Source organism: Nycticebus coucang, chromosome 20, assembly GCF_027406575.1.
Source record: "Nycticebus coucang isolate mNycCou1 chromosome 20, mNycCou1.pri, whole genome shotgun sequence".
Lineage (NCBI taxonomy): Eukaryota > Metazoa > Chordata > Mammalia > Primates > Lorisidae > Nycticebus > Nycticebus coucang.
Window position 1 is genome coordinate 23,218,491 of NC_069799.1, and position 16,751 is coordinate 23,235,241.

General features: G+C 41.7%; 1 protein-coding gene and 1 pseudogene across 2 annotated transcripts in view; one reads left to right on the forward strand and one right to left on the reverse strand.

Moving 5' to 3' along the window:
* LOC128572806 (zinc finger protein 91-like) overlaps positions 1 to 16,453 on the reverse strand; it is a 70,555-nt gene extending 54,102 nt beyond the window's left edge. For both annotated transcript variants that reach the window (XM_053572908.1, XM_053572906.1), the window contains exon 1: positions 16,316 to 16,453. In XM_053572908.1, coding sequence (XP_053428883.1) covers positions 16,316 to 16,318 — 3 coding nt within the window. In that variant the 5' untranslated portion in view covers positions 16,319 to 16,453. The remainder of the gene's footprint in view (positions 1 to 16,315) is intronic.
* LOC128572808 (actin-related protein 2/3 complex subunit 1A-like) lies at positions 9,235 to 11,535 on the forward strand (annotated as a pseudogene).
* Positions 16,454 to 16,751: the final 298 nt, after the last annotated feature.

Below are 16,751 nucleotides of genomic sequence, written 5' to 3' on the forward strand. Positions count from 1 at the left end.
GCTGAGGTGGGTGGACTGCCTGAGCTCACAGGTTCGAGACCAGCCTGAGCCAGAGCAAGACCTCTAAAAATAGCTGGGTGTTGGCGGAGGCCTCTATAATCCCAGCTACTTGGGAGGCTAAGGGAAGAGAATATCTTGAGCCCAGAAGATTGAGGTTGTTGTGAGCTATGATGCAACCGCACTCTACCAAGGTGTGACAAAGTGACACTGTCTCAAAAAAAAAAAAAATAGTATTTGCATCACAGCAGATAAACAGAAGTTGTAGAGTCAAAGTAGAGGCTGGCATTGTCTCATGTTTTTAATCCTTAAACTTTGGGAGACTGAGGTGAATCGATCACTTGGGCACAGGTGTTTGAGATAAACCTTTGCAAGAGTGAGACCCCATCTATACCACAAATAGAAGAATTAGTCAGACATGGTGGCACATGTCTCCAGTCCCAGCAATTCATAAGGCTGAGGCAAGAAGATCTTTTGAGCCCAGAAGACTGAGGATGCTGTGAGCTAGGACAACACAAAATTGTACCCAGGGTAACAGAAACTCAAGTTTCAATTAAATACATAAATAAATTTGTGTGTGTGTGTGTGTAAAATTCAAAAAAAAAAAAAGTAGTCTATAATAATATAAAGGTTCAGTGCTTGTAGCTCAGCAGGCCACATAGACCAGAGCTGGCAGGTTCGAACCTGGCCTGAGCATTCCAAGCAACAATGACAACTACAACAAAAAGTAGCTGGGCATCGTGACAGGTGCCTGTAGTTTCAGCTACTTGGGTGCCTAAGGCCAGAGAATCACTTAAGCTCCAGAGTTTGAGGATGCTGTGAGCTGTGATACCACGACCCTCAACCGAGGGTGACATAGTGAGACTCTGTCTCAAAAAATATAATAAAATAGTAACAAGAAGAACCAAACAGAACAGAAAAGAAAAGTTTGTCATATTTACCCCCCACAGACTTTATGCCATCCTACTACTGAATGGTTAAATGAAAGTAAACTTCAAAATCCCACCTTTGCCCTGGTGGGGGGGAAGAGTACCACCTGTGTTACTCCTTCTTGCTTTGGAGGGCATTTCCAAAGAATGTTTGCTGACTCCCATGAGTGAGAGGGCTAAAATCAATGACGTTATAGTTTATAAGACAGCCGGGGGTGCTGAATCCAAATGGAAAATATTGTTACAGCAGCAGAGAGATTCCAATAAAACAGATTCAGGTCTAGCAAGTGATGACAAGCTCTTAGGAGGAAATGTGGGAAAATGTTTCAACTAAAAAGTAACCCACACACTTCCATAGATAAAACACTGTCCAAATATAATGCTCCTCACTTTTCTAGTACAATGTATGTCAGAGTGCTGGAGGTTACAGTCACATGTCAAAGTTTGAGATGAAATCAATGAAAGATTATAACATACAAAATATTAGAAGGATATAACCCAAACAAACAAAATAAATAGTCTGGAATCAATCATAAAAAAATAGAGATGTCTAAATTACCTTAAAACTTTACCTAAATAATCCTAAATGGCTCGATTGGGAATCATACAGACAACTAAGTAAAATCAGAAAAATGAAGGTATCCAAAAAAAGCATAAATAAACAGAACTTCTGTTGTTGAATACAGTAAGAATGACTGAGCAGTCTCAAATGTAAGAAAAAAAGACATAAATTATTGAAAAGCTCACCATAATTTAGCTAGGAGAAACAGAGTCTCACAAGAAGACAAATGAAGATCAAGCACTTGAAAGTCACACACAAGAGAATCTTGAAATCAGCAAAAGAAAGAAGATGTGTTATCTCTAAGCATGCTCCTGTGAGATTACTAGTGGATTAATCAACACAAACCTTCCACATCAAAAAGGGGTTGGTGATATAGTCAAAGTACTGAAAGAACAAAAACTTCAAAGCACATATATAATATCCATCAAAGCTGCCCTTCCAAATGAAGAAAAAAGAAATGTTCATCAAAGATAAATAGATGCTGAAAGCTGCCACACAAGAAATGTCAAAGGAAGCCCCTTTCTTTGACAATGAAATGATGCTAGATAACAATACTATATTACGTACAAATAAATAACTCTCGGAGAAATAACTAAGTACACGTACATGAAATTCTGTATTATAATGACAGTGCACAAACGCTTTTAATCATGCTTGAGAGTTCAAAGACAAAAAGAGAAAGTCAACACTAAACCTTTCATATTGGGTCTTCATGTACAATATAACAAGCTGTAATTGCTGGCGTCAATAACAAAATCAAGTACAGATGTAAAAAAAATTGTCAAGAATAAGTCCTTCTCTTTCAAAAGTTATATAAATATAGACAGTAAGTTCTTCTCTTTCAAAAATTACGAACACAAGACCGGGCAGGGTGGCTCACACATGTAATCCTAGCACTCTGGGAGGCTGAGGTCGGTGGACTGCTTGAGCTCATAAGTTGAAACCAGCTTGAGCAAGAATGAGACCCTGTCTCTACTAAAAATAAAAAACTGAGCCAAGAGGATCGCTTGAACCAAAGAGTTGAAGGTTGTTATGAACTATGATGATACCATGGCACTCTAACCAGGGTGACAGCTTGAGACTCAGTCTCAAAAAGAACAAAATTAGGTACACATTCGGGGACTAAACTTCATAATAAAATGATAGACATCAAATAAAGATAGAGATTTAAAAAATAAAAAAATCAGGTTTGGCGCCTGTAGCTCAGTAGGTAGGGCGCCAGCAACACAAACCAGAGCTAACAGCTTTGACCCAGCCTGGATCTGCCAAACAACAAGGTCAACTGCAACCAACAAATAGCCAGTGTTGTGGAGGGGGCCTGTACTTTCAACTACTTGGGTGGTTGAGGCAAGAGAACAGCTTCAGCCCAAGCGTTTGAGGTTGCTGTGAGCTATGAAGCCACAGCACTCTACCAAGGACACCATAGTGAGATTCTGTCTCAAAACATAAAAAAATAAAAAGATAAATTAAAAATCAAGATCCAACTCTATATTATTTAAATGATACTCATCTTACATGTATTGACAAAAAATGTAATAAAAAATTGTAGGACAGGAAAATATTTAGTTCAAATATTAATCAAATGACAGCAAGGGAGATTATCATAAGGAGATTGGTATGTGTGTGTGTGTGTCTGTACAGAGTCTGTACATGTTGAAACAGGGTATCAAACTATTGCCTTGGCTGGAGTGCCATGTCATCACCCTAGCTCACAGCAACCTGAAACTTCTGGTTTCAAGCAATCCTCCTGAATCAGCCTTCTGCTATTTGGGACTATAGGTGCCTGCAAAGACATTCAGGTAATTTTATTTTCTATTTGTACTAGAGATGAGGTGTTGCTCTTGTTTGAGCAGGTCTCCAAATCCTGAGCTCAAGACATCCTCTCATCTCAACCTCCCAGACTGGTAGCATTGTATATATGTGCCAGGGCTGAGTAATACTCAGCACATATCTTTTGAGTCAAAACATGTCTTATTTCATAAAATGTACTTTAAGTCAAAATGGCCACAAAAGCCATAAAGAATACAAAATAACAGGATAAGGACTTATTTCTTAGAAAGCTGTAATTCGGGCGGCACCTGTGGCTCAGTCGGTAAGGCGCTGGCCCCATATACCGAGGGTGGCGGGTTCAAACCCGGCCTCCACCTAACTGAAACCAAAAAAAAGCCAGGTGTTGTGGCAGGCACCTGTAGTCCCAGCTACTCGGGAGACTGAGGCAAGAGAATCATTTAAGCCCAGGAGTTGTAGGTTGCTGTGAGCTGTGTGATGCCATGGCACTCTACTGAGGGCCATAAAGTGAAACTCTGTCTCTACAATAAAAAAAAAAAGAAAGCTGTAATTCATTTTTATTATTTTGCATATATATAAAATACAAACTGAAACAAACTTTCGGACAGATATACAGCCCTCATATACATGGTCAAATTAAGAGCTATTTGCACAAATATTTATTGCAGCTTTATTTACATAAGGCAATAGGTGAAAAAAATCAACACCTGCCTTAAAAAATAAATGGTGAAATATAATTTAAGATATAAAAATAATAAGAGTATTACTCAGCTTCTAAAAATCAGGGAATCTTTTAACATCTCTAATAAAGATAAATCTTAACATTATGGTAAATGAAATAATACAGCTTCTCCCCAAAACTAGATACATTAAATCCAATTATATAAAATAATGAAAGTAAGGCTGGGTGCGATGGCTCACACCTCTAATCCTAGCACTATAGGAAGCTGAGTTGGGCAGATTACATGAGCTCAGGAGTTCAAGACTGTGTTAGGTCTAGGCTTAGTAGAAAAATACCAGTTAACTCCTGACAAATTCCTGGACTACAAGCCCTCAACCAAATGGAGTAAGTCTGGTTCACTCCCAAGAGAGATGGGATAGTCACTAACTTTTTGCTTGACTAACTCCTGGGCCTGGGAAACAAACTGACTGTCCCCAGACTGACCTTTAAACAATGCCAGGTGGAGAAAATACTGAGACAAAGATGTATGCAGGAAAAGTACTGAAACTAAAATGTATGGGAAAATATTAAAACAAAGACATAAAAATAGCCGGGCATTGTGGCGGGCGCCTGTAGTCCCAACTACTCGGGAGGCTGAAGAAAGAGAATCGCCTAAGCCCAGGAGTTGGAGGTTGCTGTGAGCTGTGTGAGGCCACGGCACACTACCGAGGGCAGTAAAGTGAAAATCTGTCTCCACAAAAAAAAAAAAAAAAAAAGACATATAATGTATGGCTAACAAAACGCAAAATTCTGCTTCTGTAAAATGCTTACTTGCTACCCGCTCCCCACACCCCCAGCCCAAATGAACCTAGACAGCCTGTATGCCAACCAGGATGCAAATCACGCCTTAAAAACTTGACTCCTTAAGCACTTGGGGCTGCTCTCAGAAACCCCATGCTGGGACACTGAGGCAGTCGCCAGCTGGCTCTTCATTAAAAGGACTGCTATAAATTTGGCTTGTTTGGCAGTGTGGTCTTTGTGGAACTCCTGAACACTACATCTGGCCTGAGCAAAAGACCCTGTCTCTTAAAATAGCCAGGTGTTGTAGCTAGTGCCTGCATTCCCTGTTACTCAGGAGGATGAGGCAAGAGAATCATTGCAGCCAGAGAGTTTGAAATTTCTGTGAGCTATAATACCATGCCCCTCTACTGAGGGTAACAAAACGAGACTCTGTTCCCCCCCAGAAAAAAAGAGTTGTCATAAATATTCACCTATAAGCTTAAATAACCATTGCCGAGCAACAAGAGAAAATGTCCTTTTTTATTTTTTTGGAGACACAGTCTCACTTTGGTAGAGTGCCATAGAATCATAGCTCACAGCAACCTCAAACTCTTGAGCTCAATTGATTCTCTTCCCTCAGCCTCCCAAGTACCTGGGACTACAGGCACTCGCCACAATGCCCAGCTATTTTTAGAGATGAGGTCTCGCTCTGGCTCAGGCTGGTCTTTAACCTGTTCGCTCTGGTAATTCACCCACCTCGGCCTCCCAGAGTGCTAGAGAAAATCTACTATTCATAAACCAAATATAAGTAACATGTAGGCAAACAAGCAGAAAGAAATGAAATTGCCAATAGACACTAGATTGATTTAACTTTTGTTCTCAATGTCTTAAAGCAAACAGAATTGAATACTGTCATGCAAAATTATAATAAACAAAGTGTCCCAAAGTTACTCATAGCTAGGAAAGTGAATTATATTTTCTATTTTTAATATCTTTATTTTAAAACATAGAAAAATATGATGGAAAATTATGTGATAAATATTTTGTATATAATGATGCATTAGCTATTATTTCCCATTTTCCTTATCCATGTATGTCTGGCAAATTTTAGGACACTCTGTACAGATAAAAACTACAAATGAAATTGACTGAGGTGAGGTGACCTACTTTAAAAAATTAAAAAGAGGGGCGGCGCCTGTGGCTCAGTGGGCAGGGCGCCGGCCCCATATACCAAGGGTGGCGGGTTCAAACCCAGCCCTGGCCAACATGCAGCAAAAAAATAGCCGGGCGTTGTGGCAGGCGCCTGTAGTCCCAGCTACTCGGGAGGCTGAGGCAGGAGAATCGCCTAAGCCCAGGACTTGGAGGTTGCTGCGAGCTGTGTGACGCCACGGCACTCTACCAAGGGTGATAAAGTGAAACTCTGTCTCTACAAAAAAATAAAAATAAATAAAAAAAAATTAAAAAGAGGTTGGGAGCAGAACCAGGTGGATGGCAGGAGCTCACTGACATCTTTCAAAGAAATATTAACGGCCAGTAAGCATTTCAAAGGATACCTACAGTACTAATTATTAGAGACATGCAAAGCAAAATCACAATAAAATATTACATCATTCTCGCAATCAACATGGAAAAAAAGTGTGTCGAAGCTATACAGAAATTAGAAACCTTTTGAAATGTTGGTGAGGAGAAACATTGCAGACGCTATTAAAATGTACGAACGAGGGCGGTGCCCCTACCTCAGTGGGTAGGGTGCCAACCACATACACCAAGGGTGCTGGGGGTCAGCTAAAACTAAAATGAAAACTGCAACAACAAAAATAGGCGGGCGTTGTGGTGGGCGCCTGTATTCCCAGCTGCTTTGGAAGCTGAGGCAAGAGAATCGCTTGAGCCCAGGAATTTGAGGTTGGTATGTGCTGTGATGCAACGGCGCTCTAACCAGGCAATACCTTGAGACTCTTTCTCAAAAAATAAATTAATAAAAACTAAATGTATGAAGGTTTCTCAGAAAACTAAAATTAAAAGTTATTATTTGATCCAGGGATCTCACATCTGGGCATACATCCAAAATAAACACTGCAGAATGGGGAAGACACATGTAGTCACTCACATTCATCACAGCATTATTTATAAAAGCCAAAATGTGGCTAGATGTGGTGGCTCACACTTACAATCCTAGTATTTTGGGAGGATGAGGCAGGAGGATAGCTGAACCACAGGAGTTCAAGACTAGGCTAAGGAACAGTGAGACACCATCTCTACTAAAAGAAGAAAAGTATAGCCAGGAGATGTGGTGGCCTCCTGTACTTCCTACTATTTGGAAGGTTAAGGCAGGAGAATCACTTGAACCCAGGTGTTGGAAGTTGTTCTAACCTGGGATGATGCTACAGTATTCTAGCAACACAGTGAGCCTCTATCTCAAACAAAAAATTCTCTTTTCTAGACAAGTACAATGCTCCACTGTGACTATGGACCTATCCCAAGCAGGTATTTTTTCTTAATATTAGTTAACAGCTTCTCAAATGAGCAGGTATACTCAATATTTTATGCAGCACATGGCAATAAAATTTCACGGAAATGTACAATTCATTAACATGAGATACTTATCAGAAAATGTTAATAAAGATTTAAAAACAATAAAAATAATTTTTATTATGTTATTAATATATTGCTATTTTTACAAAACCTGAAAAGGTTTAATTCATCATTTAGAAGCAATCAAAAAAGTTTATAAATAAAATAAAAACATTAACCTTGTAAAATATGATAAATCATACTATTTAAAATAAGCATTTGGCAAAAATTAAAATATCATTTCAATACAGGTTGAGGAAAGTGATGACAATCCTGCTGATTTATTTTTGCCCAGAGTAAACTAGAACTTTCAAGTGAGCCTTTTACTAAATATGGAATGCCTACTCATTATCTAAATTACTAGATACATAAGTTGAAATTCTAACACATAGTTTTGAATATTTAAATCTAAAATTATAGAAAATTGAATACAGAATGAAATAGAAAGTACAAACATATTTAGAGACAGTAAAATCAGCAAGATGGTAGAACAAAAGTCCCATGTTCATGTATTCCTCCCATGGTAACAAAAATCTGATAGCCATCTATGGGAAAAAAATGCTTCCATGTCAGCCCAGGACAGTGACTCACACCTGTCATCTCACCTACTTAGAGGCTGAGGTGAGAGGATCACTTTGACACCAGCCTAAGCAACAAAATCAGAAGCCATCTCACAAAAAAGTGATTATATGAGAGCTTTAGAATCCACAAAGGAAGATGTGAAATTTTCCTAATGCTCTTAAGGAGGGTCACTTAGAGAAGGCAGACCCTCATTTACTTGGCAACTAGAGGACCCCTGATCTTGGTTACTGATTGGAGAATTCCCACTGAGAATTCTCAAGTGACAGTGGGCCTCCCCAACTTCTCCCAGCCATAATCTGGGAGTGGTGCTACCCATCCAGAGACCTGGAGGAAGATGCACACTCATGACCATGGAGAAAGGCCTGCAGATCTTGGCACTCTGTGTATGTATATGTGTTTATATAACTATTTGTGCATGTGTATGTATACACAGACACACACACACACACACACATGCACAAACAGCATATACGTATGTGGATAGATAGACAGATACAAAAATACACATGTAAACACACACTGGAATGTCCATAGTGGGCCATCTCCCAACATTGACCATCTCCCAAAGCTGACCTGATTTGCATAGACTAGACATGCACCAGATGTGTAAAAGGTACAGCAGGCCTGGTTCCTTATGCTAATCACCTCTGCATGTTGACAAGTTGGTTACAGTCCCTGGAGTTTTCAAAGTTCAGAGGTTCTGCTACATGTGTATGTGTCTGTGTCTGTGTGTGTATGAATAAGCATATCCTAAGCCAGAGATAATTATAAGAGTTATTTTGTAGCAACAGAGACACTAATGTATCCTCAGGAATACTATAAACTCCTGAATGACATAATATATTTAAGAAATGTAGGCCAGGCGGCGCCTGTGGCTAGGTAAGGCACCGGCCCCATATACCGAGGGTGGAGGGTTCAAACTCGGCCCCGGCCAAACTGCAACCAAAAAACAGCCGGGCGTTGTGACAGGCGCCTGTAGTCCCAGCTACTCGGGAGGCTGAGGCAAGAGAATCGCTTAAGCCCAGGAGTTGGAGGTTGCTGTGAGCTGTGTGAGGCCACGGCACTCTATCGAGGGCCATAAAGTGAGACTCTGTGTCTACAAAAAAAGAAAAAAAAAAAGAAATGTAGGCCGGTGACAGTGGCTCATTCCTGTAATCCTAGCACCTAGCCAAGGCGGGTGGATTGTCCTGAGCTCAGGAGTTTGAGACCAGCCTGTGCCAGAGTTAGACCTTGCCTCAAAAAAAAAAAAAAAAAAAGCCAGGTATTGTGGCAGGTGCCTATAGTCCCAGCTGAGGCAGGAGAATCTCTTAAGCCCAAGAGTTTGAGCTTGCTGTGAGCTGTGATGCCACAGCACTCTACCAGGTGGTGACAAAGTGAGACTTTGTCTCTAGAATAAAATAAAATAAAATAAAATAAATATGAAATGTAGCCTTCTGAGCCTCGGTCCTTCACCCCCTCCCAATGAGCCTGTTCCCATCTACTGACCAGAGTCTGTGAATTCTCCACTCTGATCCTATCCGACCTTCCCCCACCCCAGCTATCCATTGTTTGAAAACTCTAAGAATAATCTCACTGCATCAGTTTTTACTAGAGCCAATCACCTGTCATGCCTGGAACAAGGATCGTAACCAAATTGCCCTTAGCCCCAGTAATCACAAAGTGCATATCTTTAAGAAAAATGGGAGCCAGTGGATAAAAGCTCATGAACTCTAGGAGCACGACAGACATATCACAGGTATTGACTGGGCTCCCAAAAGCGACCACATCGTCCCTTGTGGGGCAGACTGCAATCCCTATGTCTGGAGTCAGAAAGATGGTGTCTGGAAGCAAACCCTGGTGATCCTGAGAGCTAATCACACAGCCACTTTTGTGAATTGGTCCCCCTAAGAGAACAAATTTGCTTTGAGAAGTGGAGCGAGCATGACTCATTTCTGTTTGTTACTTCGAGTCTGAAAATGGCTGGCGAGTAAACAAACACTTTTTTTTTTTTTGTAGAGAGAGTCTCATTGTACCGCCCTCGGGTAGAGTGCCGTGGCGTCACACGGCTCACAGCAACCTCTAACTCTTGGACTTAGGCGATTCTCTTGCCTCAGCCTCCAGAGCAGCTGGGACTACAGGTGCCCGCCACAACGCCCTATTTTGTTGTTATTGTTGTTGTTGCAGTTTGGCCGGGGCTGGGTTTGAACCCGCCACCCTCGGCATATGGGGCCGGCGCCCTACTCACTGAGCCACAGGCGCCGCCCTTAAGCAAACACATTAAAAAGCTGATTCGCTCCACAGTCAATCTCAGCTTGGACTGGCATCCCAACAATGTTTGCTGACAGTAGATCATGTTGTAATAACTGACCCAGCAAAAGACCCCTAAAGGCCACTGACTGTCTTAGCCTGAGTCCCCGCATGTCTCAACCCCCCACTTCCTGGGTTAATTCCTCAAACAAGTTCAGAACAGAACAAGGAAGTTCCCTGAGTTCCCAAGAACTCCTAGCAACAGGCAACAATGGGAAAACTTACCCCAACTCCCTAGCAATGAGTATACAATGATGAAAAAAATTATCTACACAAAGTTCCCAGGCTACTTTATCTCCCAAGCTATCCTCATGCCAAATGCCACGCTATAGGCCCCCTGACTATAACCCCATCCCTGAGCTAACCGACCACTTTCTGCTTCTATTTTTACTTAACTTGCCATGTAGCACAAAAAGGGTATACAAGACAGCCTGCTTTTCTCTTCAGGGCCATTTGCCCTTTGGGGCAGCAGCCCACCTGTGCAGGTGTAATAAATCACCATCTGATTCATACCTGAAGTGGGGTCCAAGTTTTTCCTCCAGGTGGCAAATGAGTTACAACAATGTGACTTCAAGTGCAGAGTGTTTTCTGCCTATATTAAAGAAGCGGATGAAAAGCCAGCAAGGTACACCCTGGGGCAGCAAGTTGCCTTTTGATCAGCTGATGTCAGAGTTAGGGGGCAGTTGCATAGGTGGCTGGGTCCATGGGGTCAGCTTCTCTGCCAATGGGAGCTGCCTGCCCTGGGTCAGTCATGGCAGCATCGTGTCTGTTGCTGATGCTTCAAAAAGTGTACAGGTCTCAACTCTGAAAACAGAGTTCCTATCACTCCTGAGTGTGTCATTTGTCTCAGAGAATAGCGTCGTGGCTGCTGGCCAATGCTCTTTAACTATGATGATCGCGGCTGCTTGACCTTTGTGTCAAGTTAGACATTCCAAAACAGAGCATCCAGCGCAACATGTCTGCCATGGAACGTTTCCACAACACGGACAAGAGGGCCATGACCGAGGACTGTAATACAGCCCTGGAGATGCTGCACCCGAATAGCATCACTCAAGTGTCTACTAATGAGGTGAACAAGCAAGACTGTCGCAAATTTTGCACTACTGGCATTGATGGAGCCATGACAATTTGGGATTTCAAGACCTTAGAATCTTCTATCCAGGGTCTCCTGATAATGTGAAGCTGAGTGAGCCTCTGCCATCCAGAATGATGAACAGTCACTGACCGCAGCTCTGCCATTGGATGGAGAGGAAAGCCAGCCCCAAGGAAACACTGAAAACACATATGACGCAAATATTGTGTGGTTTTGTTTGAGTATAAAATGGGTGAAAGTATTGTTTTTTTTAAAGCAGCAGTGATTTATTTATTTTTTTTTTTTGCTATTTCATTCCATTCTTGACCAAAGCTTCTCTTTAAGTAGTTTATTATGGAGAATTGTCATGCTAACTTAAAGGAAAGGGTGAGGGAGATATGTAAATTTGTCCAATAGAAAATTAAATTAAAAAACTACTGAAAAAAAAGAAAAGAAATGTAGCTGTTGGATGTAGGGGATCATACCTCTAATTCTAACACTCGGGGAGATCAAGGCAAATAGACTGCTTGAGCTGATTAGTTCGAGACCAGCCTCAAGCAAGAGGCAGACACCAACTCTACTAAAAATTCCAAACTAGCCAAATGTAGTGGACAGAGCCTGTAGTCGAAGCACTCAAAAGGCTGAGGCAAGGGGATCCTTTGAGCCCAAGAATTTAAAGTTGCTGTGATGTATAAAGCCATGGCACATGACTTTGTGGCAAAAAAAAAAAAAGAGAGAGAATTGTAAGGAGTAGATACATCTAACTATATTAAGGGTGGCAAAGTAGAACACATAGAAATTAAATTATTTATCACAGCCATATAAAAACAAAATTTTGAAATTTGGGGACATCCTTAGTTGTTCTGATAAAATTAATGACTATAATTTCTGCAGAATCTTATTTAAAACATTTATAGAATAAAAAAATGTAAAACAGGGTCGTGCCTGTGGCTCAAAGGGATAGGGCACCAGTCCCATATGCTGGAGGCTGTGGGTTCAAATCCAACCTCGGCCAAAAACCATAAAAAAAAAATGTAAAACAGAAAACATACAACTATTTGTGGTGTTTCTGGGATTTCTGAACCAAACACTAACATCACAACTTCATTCACATATTTTGGATGATACTAAAGAAAAATAAACTTTTTTTTTTTTTGAGACAGAGCTTCAAGCTGTTGCCCTTGGTACAGTGCCATGGCATCACAGCTCACAGCAAACTCCAGCTCCTGGGTTTAAGTGACTCTCTTGCCTTAGCCTCCCAAGAAGCTGGGAGTACAGGCACCAGCTTTAATGCCAGGCTATTTTTGGTTGTAGTCGTCATTGTTGTTCAGCAGGCCTAGGCTACATTTGAACCCACGAGCCCTGACATAGGTGGCTGGCGCCTTAGCCATCTGAGCTACAGGCACCGAGAAAAGAAAAAAAACTTTTTTCAGACATAGTGCCATTCCGTTGCCATGGCTAGTGTCATAGGACCAGTCTAACTCACAGCAAACTCAAACTCCTGGGTTCAAGCAATTCTCCAGCCTCATCCCTACCACTTGCCCCCAGTAGGTGACACAATAGGTAACCATTACAATGCTTAGCTAATTTTTATATTTTTAGTAGAGACAGGGTCTCCCCCTTATTTAGGCTGGTCTAACACTCCTGAGCTCAAGCAATAGTCCCACCTTGGGTCCCAGAGTATTAGGATTATAGGTGTGAGTTACCACACCCAGCCTAACGAATATTAAAAAAGGCTCGGCTCCTGTAGCTCAAGCAGCTAAGGCACCAGCCATATACACCAGAGCTGATGGGTTGGAATCCAGCCCGGGCCTGCCAAAAAACAATGACAATTACAACCAAAAAATAGCCAGGCATTGTGGCAGGTGACTGTAGTCCTACCTACCTGAGAGGCTAAGGCAAGAGAATGGCTTAAGACCAGAATTTAGAAGTTGCTGTGAGCTGAGATGCTATGGCACTCTACCCAGGGCGATAGCTTGAGGCTCTGTCTCAAAAGAAAAAAAAAAAAACTATTAAAGAGATATAATCCCCAGTCAACTTCCCCTTTAGACTGTACAGGGCTGTGTGCTCATCCCAAAACCATGTCCCCTTTTTATTTCATTTTATTTTGAGACACGGAGAGTCTCACTTACCCCCCACACCTCCCAGAGTGCCAATGGCTTCATAGCTCACACCAAACTCAGACTATTGGGCTCAAGTGATTGTCTTACCTCAGCTTCCCAAGTAGCTAGGACTACAATCACCCGTCAAAAGGCCCAACTACTTTAGAGACAGGGTTATGGCTCTAGCTCAGGCTGGTCTCATATTCATGAGCTCAGATGATCCACCACCTCAGCCTCCCAGAGTGTTGGGATTACAAGTGTGAGCCACCACACCTGGCATCCTTGTCCCATTTTCAGAAATAAAAATGTAGAGACTTCTTTACCCCATAAATATGCATCATTTCTGTCTTAACTAGAAGGTATTTACAGGTATTCACTTCATGCCCAATGGAGATGTGCACCCACTAGAACTTATCAGAAATTACTTTTCCCATTTATCTGCAAGATTATCACATACTCAGATTCTTTCTTTCTTTTTTTTTTTTTTTTTTGAGACAACAGTCTCAAGCTTTGCTCCGGGTAGAGTGGTGTCACAGCTCAAAGCAACCTCCAACTATTGGCCTTAAGCGATTCTCTGGCCTCAGCCTCCCAAGCAGCTGGAACTACAGGCTACTAGGGTTGTTATTGCAGTTGTCATTGTTATTTTAGCTGGCCTGGGCGGGTTTGAACCCACCAGCCACAGGGTATGTGGCTACCCACTGAGCTATGGGCCCGCCCACATACTCAAGATTTCCTTTTTTTTTTTTTTTCTTTTTGAGATGAAGTCTCATTAAGTTGCCTTCAGAAGAGTGCTGTGGCATGACACCTCACAGCAACCTCAGACTCTTGGGCTTAAGCAATTCTCCTGCCTCCGCCTCCCAAGTAGCTGGGCCCACAGGTGCCCTCCACAACACCCTGCTATTTTTTTGTTGCAGTTGTCATTGTTTAGCTGCCCTGGGTGGGTCCCAACCCACCAGCCTCCGAATATGTGGCCAGCGCCCTACCCACTGAACAACGGGCAGCGCCCCTCTGATTCTTATAGTTAAAAAAAAAAACAAAACCACTACTGTTTAGAAAAAAAGATATACAACTGAAAACTGAAACTACTAGTCATAAATATATTCAATTTAAAAGGTGCCCAATACAATACACTAACCAGAATAATTCCTTACGTAAAGTAACTTAACTACTTTTGTAATTTATATCAATAGACACACAAGACTACCTCAAAGATAGTTCTTGTTATGTGGCACCCAGGGTTATTCATATATCCCATCTACAACACAGGGGCGCCTTGTTCCCTAAAATTAAGAGCTTTTCTACCCGGGGTACAAAGTTTAAGTCCAACCGTAATAAAGTAACTTACGGTATTAACCTCCCTGAAAACTGTAATAGCCGATTACACCTTTTTAGCACTGCTAAATACACAACTTTAGCCATTTTTGTCATAGCAACAATAACTATTGGACTCAATCAGAAAATTACTCCATTGCCCTGTGCCATCATTAAGGCCCTTAATACAATTTCTCCAGCCATTAACGCTCTGAAAAGTCAATTAAAACAAGTTACGAGAAGCTATTCTTAAAAAATCAAGCAGCCATTATTGATTAAAACACAATCACAGATGTAAAAACTTTAAAATCTATATATTCTTTCAATTTATCTAACAGTTCCTAACTCATTAAAAACAAGTTAAAATGCCTAAAGGAAATAGTCGAAACAATACAAGATTTTTCAGAATATCCAATACCTACTAACTAAAGTATTGTCATAGTTACCCAACATTACCTAAGTCTGAACCTTTATACTCATTCTTGCGTTATATTAAGTTCCTTAATGCTACAAAATACGATGTATACCATCCATATGTACCCGCTGTTTCACAGATTTCAAAGAACAAAATTAATCAGCACAGCCCGTGTGTCAAATTAACTAACCATAACAATTACTTTCTTTTTAAATCAATTTCATAGATATAAAAATAAAATAAATGAAAGTAGGGCAGCGCCTGTGGCTCAAAAGGGTAGGGCGCTGGTCCCATATGCTGGAGATGGTAACCCAGCCCTGGCCAAAAACTGCAAAAAAAAAAAAAAAACCTAAAGTAGAGAATGTGGTAGACACAGACACCCCCACGAACCCCTCTTAGCTTTTTCTGAACTGAGAATGCACGTTAAAGCATAGGAACAGTAAGTCAGTCAAACAGGCCAAACCAGAAATCGGGAACAAAGATAATAATCTTGAAAAAAAAACCCAAGGAAGTAATGAGGAACTATAGAACAAGTTAATCGCAAGTTTAATGACGTTTTATTGATGACGTTTTGTTTATTAGTTTTTTAATTGTTATATGTATTTAACTTGCCTACATGTTGTTAATCACATGAGTATATTTTTACTATACTTTGAAATTCTTCCCTATATAAATTATTAAAATTTGTTACATAGACAAAACAGCATTTAAAAACTTACTCTCGCCGTCCTCCGGAATTACTAGCCTTTCCAATAAAAAAGCGTTTTTACACATCAACTCCCCTTCGGTGTTAAACTACAACAGCAGGCAGGCGAGCCACTTCCGGTTCCCCAACAGGGAGAGCCAGGGACGCCCGGCCCTAAGTTTAACAAAAGAATGAAGGGGTTGAGGGCCCCATGGACTACCCCCTCCCCCATGAACAAGCCCCGACACACACACTCTTGGGATTCTTCCCTGAGGACCCTTCCATTGTCACCACCAGGGAGGGACACGCCGCGCTGCAGCCACACAGCTGCTCAGGGAGAGCTCTGAGCTGTGGGGCAAGTAACAGGTTCAGGAAGGCTACAAGCAACAGCGTCCCAACTCCCTGCCCCACTCCACCTTTTGCCAAGAGGGGTCAGAGAGCCGAGGGGTGCCAGTGGCAAACTTCGGCCTGAAGAATCTAAAACTGAAGTGAAATTGCCGGGTCCTGCCACAGCCACTTCTGGCTCCAACCACGCCCCTCCCCGCTCTCAGTACGCCCAGTGTCCTGTATTTACCATTTCAAAGCTTCAGAGATGTCCCGGTGTCCTCTCTACAGATCTCCCAGTACCTGCAGGTCACAGGGAAACAAAGACGGCTACTGAAACGACTAGGATCTCAAGGAGATCGAACTGCTGATGGTGGGACAACCGTTCAGTTCCCAGGTCAGGAAACCAGCGCCGCTATGGAACCCCAAACCGCCTTCTACTTTCTGTCTGTGCATCTGATTGGACAGTTCATATAGGCGCATCCCTGATTGGATAGGACCTCAGGCCCCACCTCTCTGACCTGGAGTGATAGGAATGTCGTCGGACAAGAGGCTGAAAAAGACCAGAAATGCTAACAATTTTTTCTTTCTTTTTTTTTTTTTTGTAGAGACAGAGTCTCACTTTATGGCCCTCGGTAGAGTGCCATGTCCTCACACAGCTCACAGCAACCACCAACTGCTGGGCT